Source organism: Natator depressus, chromosome 10 (genome assembly GCF_965152275.1).
Source record: "Natator depressus isolate rNatDep1 chromosome 10, rNatDep2.hap1, whole genome shotgun sequence".
NCBI lineage: Eukaryota > Metazoa > Chordata > Testudines > Cheloniidae > Natator > Natator depressus.
In genome coordinates this window covers 11477627-11482772 of record NC_134243.1, presented here as the reverse complement: position 1 = coordinate 11482772, position 5146 = coordinate 11477627, and the positions used below count along the sequence as shown (strand labels likewise).

Below are 5146 nucleotides of genomic sequence, written 5' to 3'. Positions count from 1 at the left end.
GTCATGGTGCAATGAAGTTTGAGAACCCCTATATAGCACAATGAACTCACAATTTGGGCCTGGACCTCTAGACACTACTATAGTACAAATAAACAATCATTACTATTTACTTAGCAAAGACTCCTTTAGAAGTGCTAATAGCACACATTTTAACCTGCATTTCCTCTTCAGGAAAATAAAAGGACTTTGAATCTCTCCTCCCCAGAGAAATATAACAGGACTACAGATTACAGTTTGGTTCTGATTTTATTGTTATAAAACACTTTTTACTTTTATTTTCACATGCCATTGTCTTTGCTTTGTACAGGTAGAGCGGTGGGTGAGCTGACTTTCTGAGTGGAAAATGTGTTAACAGAAATCCAGTTATATGCAAACCACCAAAAGGAAAATGTTCCCAATCCCAAAGAGCCCATTTTCCTACTGCACTTCTCAGAGGGGCTCTGAGACCACAGTATCTCTTCTGAATTTCCAAAGACAGAACCATAATGTTTATGTCACAGACAACTCACTTCAGTAGCATTTGTCTGTATGGCAGCTTGGTGTGTTACAGATCAGACAATGACGTCTCAAGTGGCACAGCGTGTGAAATTCTCTGCTAATACTATTTATGTTCTATGGTTTCTAGAGTTTCTTTACTGTTTGCAACTCCGATTGATGTCATCTGCAGCCAGGAGAGAGCTTGTTCCATTTGGACTTTATCAGCACAGGGTAAGCAACAGCAAGCGGTCAAAGTACAATGTATCAAACCTGCATCTCTGCAGAGATGGAGTTGCAGGAGGAGAACATCTGATTGGAAGTTTATCTATTAGTGTGAAAGCTTTTAATGAGCAAGAGGATTGTGCATTTCTTGTGTCCAGGTGTCTCTGGTAGAGATAATTTGTCCTTTTTGGTAAGTTCATCTCAGTTAAAATAGAAGTAATCTTTTTCTCGGCATTTTTTCTCGTTATCTCTCTTTCCTTCCTCTGTCTTTATTTGGGGGCGGGGAAGGTTGGGAGAGGGCATGCTAGGTTTCTTCTCCCTCTTTAGAATATCAGATTCAGAAAAACCTACCAAATGGCCATCAGATGTGTCTGATACACCTCTTAGTAAGGATGAATGTATTAATAGGTGTTCTTCCTGAGCAGGATTATAGAGAAGTCTTTTCACTAGACATGGTGTTTAGAGACAGAGACTGGCAGGACATTAGTGGAGTTTCATAGTTGTTCTTAGGGTCAGTGTCTCCCTGATACCTCTTGCTCATTGCCAGGGTGCAGCTGGACTCTTTCCCTGCAGAGTCCATGGAGTTCCTGTAAGAGAGCAACTCAGGCACAGAAGAAGGTGCAGTCCCTTCAGACAGAGAGAAGTTAAAAAGGGAGACCATCCTCTGGTGGTATTTGCTCTTCATTTCTTTGGCTGACCTGTAGAGGTTCCCAACAAAACAATAGCATATGGGGTTGAGGCTGGAATTGGTGAGGCCTAGCCACTGAGCAAAAGGTCTGAGCTGCAGGACCCAGGGAGATGGAGTCACATCCTGCAAAGAGTTGGGGATGTTGAAGTCAATCCAGATGTCCATCATGTAGACTGGCAGCCAAGAGATGGCAAACAGCAGGACCAGGGCCACCACCATCTGGGCCACCTTCTTGCGGATCTTCAGCCTGGAGGCTGGCAGGGATCGGTTCAGGGAGTTGCGCTCCTTCAACTGGCTGGTGCAGCTCCACAGCCTTCGCACGGTCAGGAAGCAGATGATCATATTGAATAGCACGGGCAGGCAATAGAGGGCACAGAAGAGCAGGAAGTTGTAGGCTTGCTTGAGCCTCTCTTGAGGCCATATTTCCCTGCAGATTGGGAACACCAGTGGCAGTCCCTCCACCGCCCCAATCTCATCCCTTTTGTTCATGAATATAAGGGGCATGCAGATCCCAGAGGACAGGACCCACACCACCAGGATGGTGCTGAGGATCTTCCTCTGAGTGAAGAAGGACCTGGCATTCAGAGGATTGTGAACACTGTAATACCTGTTCACACTAATGACCGTGAGGCTGAGCACACTGGCTGAGACGGACACGGCCTGGACAAATGGCACAGCCCTGCACAGGAAGTCCCCATACACCCAGGCTTTGTATATCAAGTTCCCCACCGTGATGGGCATGCAGATGCACACCACCATCAAGTCGCAGATAGCCAGGTTGATAAGGAGGCTCCTGGTGGCACTCAGGCTGGGCATCCGACTGCTACGCTTCCTGGTAAGCACTTTGATGGACATGATATTCCCAACAAATCCCACCACAAAAGAGAGTAGGTACAGGACGGTGAGGCTGATGGTGACAGGCTCCTTTGCAAACAGGAAGAGCTCCTCCCAGTCCAGCTCCTGGCTCCCATTCCACATTCTGGGCAGGGACCCGTTCTCTCCTTTCAAAAGGCCTAGCAGGCTGAGGTGGCTCTCTGGGAAAGAGAAGGAGGAATTCATTGCTGCTCCCTAGAAGCCACACAGAAGCAGCCAGGGAAACACCACCCCTCAGGGGTAGACTGGTGGTCTCCTCTGGCTTTGAACTCTATGACTCTATGACCGGGAAGCTCCTTTCCCACCACTGGACCCTGAGCGGTTCTGGCACGTTCCAATGGACTTATACAAGCCTGGAAAAGAGAGTTAATGAAGAGGGGTCAGAATGTTCTACTGTAAATATTTTCCTTTCTTAATTGTTGCTCAGTCATGTGTGGAGAATTGTACATAGTCAGAAATGGATTCCCAGTGAATTTATCAGCTCCATGCATAGGGTGATGCCTTTAAATCCTTAGGAACATAGGAATTGTCAGATTGGCTCAGACCCATAGTCCATCTGGTCCATTATCCTGCTCTGACAATGGCTGGCACCAGATGCTTCAGAGGAAGGTGTAAGAACCCTGCATGCGATGGAATAACCTGCCACTAGAGAGAGGTTTTATTTCAGCCCCAGTATTCAGAGGCTGGTTGATGCCCTCCCATAGAAAGTGCTTGAGTAAATGCTGAGCAAACACCTCAGGCTCTGACCCCTGGACAGCACTGTCCTTGCTTGTAGGAGTCTGGGGTTATTTCCAGACACTGCATCCCTGGTCCTCCCCCATCGCCCAGAGATAGGAGGGGGAAGAAGCCCAGAGCCATGCCTGTTAGTATCAAGCTATCCTGTCCCAGCTGGAGCCCTGGGCTGAAAGACTTTCCCCCGGCACCCCAAGTTGTATTTCCGCATGGCCCCAGGTGTGGTGCTGAGCAGACAGCTCTGCTCGCCCGCGTCCAGCAGCCCTGGCCGCGCAGGCACTCAGAGCCAGCCCCCGATTCCGCACAGCTCAGGCCCCCGCCCCCCGTCCAGGCGGAGTGAAGGCACTCACCTTGCGCAGGGAGCCGGCCGTGCGAGGGGAGCGGGGCCGGGTGGTCGCGGGGCTGGGGCCGAACGGCGCTTCCCCTGATTGACTGCCTGATGCCCGACGCTGTGTGCAGAGCTCAGCGCGCCTGGCCGCTGAGAGCAGGGAGCGGGACCGGTGGGTCCAACTCGGGGAGCTCCCGGGGGCGGCCCTGAGAGCTGCTCCCGCAGACTTGTTACACACCTGCCCGCTCCCCTCGGGCGCACACGCGATCAGACACACTTCACGGCGTGCACACTCGCTCCCCTCTGCGCCCAAACACACACAGCCTGCACTATCTCCCAGACACACACAGCCTGCACTCTCACACACCCCCCTACACACACACTATACAGACACACACATCCTTCACTCTCACACACACCCCTACACACACACTATACAGACACACACATCCTTCACTCTCACACACACCCCTACACACACACCCCCTACACACACACTATACAGACACACACATCCTGAACTCTGACACTACACACGCACACACACCTCCTACAGAAACACACACACTACACAGACACAAACATCCTGAACTCTCACACACTACACACACCCCTACACACCCACACAATACGCAGACACACACAGAGAGACACACCCTACACTCTTTCTCACACGCACAGACACACACACACCCTGCACTCACACACACACACAGACACCCCCCTGCACTCTCTCTCTCTCTCTCTCTCTCTCACACACACACACACACACACACACTACCTCCTCTACACAAACTCCCCCTTATGCAGATCGCTCTACAGCCCCCCACACACCCCAGGCTCTGTGCCTGGCTCCCTATCGCCCCAGTCCCTGCGCTGGCTGCCCGGCTGGGAGCTGCTGCTTCCTCCACCCCTCAGGCGCCGAGCAGGAAAGTTTGGGGCTGTCCATGAAAAGCCCCCGCCGGTTGCAGCGGCCCGGCCCCCGGCTGCCCCCGGGCGGTGGCGGCAGTGGCCGGCTGCTGGCGGAGGGGCAGGCGCATCCCCGTGGTGCTGAACGGACAGCTCCCTTCCCGTCCCCGGCCGGGCTCCGGGCGAGCCAAGAGCGGAGCGGCCCAGGGCTCGCTCCGTGCCCGGGCTGCCCGGGCTCCGTGCCCGGCTGCGGGGGCCGAGTGAGCCCTGAGCCCGGCGGGGCAGCCTGTAACCTGGGCGCTGCTCTGCTTGGCGTGGCTCAGGCTGGCAGCAGCTCGGGCATGTTCCTCGCCTAGCCCCTCGCTCCAGCCAATCCGCTCCGGCGGCTCGCCCCGCCTGGCGGGGGTGGCTTTGCTGATTGTCTCATCCCGGCTGCCCCTTCGCCACCCCCGGAGCCGGTCCGGTCCGCAGCCCCGACCTCTCCCCTCCTGCTCCGCGGGCGGCTGGCCACTGCTGCCCCCTTGCTCCAGCGCCGGGTTATACTTGTCACGTCTGCTTGGGGAGCTGAGTCCCTGGGACTCCGGCCCCGGAGCCAGGGCTTGCCCGCTTGCTGCAAGCCTCTGTCTTTTGTCCCCCTCGCTGTTACTTCCCTGGGCTCTGCCCAGGAGCCACAATCTCTGCCCCAGCCAACGCTAATGTCCCCGGGAGCGGCGCTGCGAGAGAAGATTGTTTAGGGCTGGAAACGGTGCTTCGCTTCCCCAGAGCCAGAGCAGGGCAGGAAAGGGATGCTGGAAACAATTCAGTGGCTTCAAAGAGGTGACAGATGTCTCCATCAGTGTCCAAAGCTTGGCCTCTAGGACGCCGGCTTCTTTTGCCCCAGTCCTACTCTTCAAATAATGGGGCTGAGTTGGGGTTAG

General features: G+C 54.1%; 1 protein-coding gene across 1 annotated transcript; it reads right to left on the bottom strand.

The window, feature by feature from the left end:
• Positions 1–472: 472 nt before the first annotated feature.
• Positions 473–4041, bottom strand: LOC141994368 (galanin receptor type 1-like). The gene is made up of 2 exons (XM_074964577.1): positions 3343–4041; positions 473–2613 (listed from the first exon to the last, which is right to left on the bottom strand). Exon 2 carries the CDS (start codon positions 2444–2446, stop codon positions 1127–1129), a length of 1320 nt encoding a protein of 439 aa, XP_074820678.1. The 5' UTR covers positions 2447–2613; positions 3343–4041; the 3' UTR covers positions 473–1126.
• Between the last annotated feature and the right edge of the window lie 1105 nt (positions 4042–5146).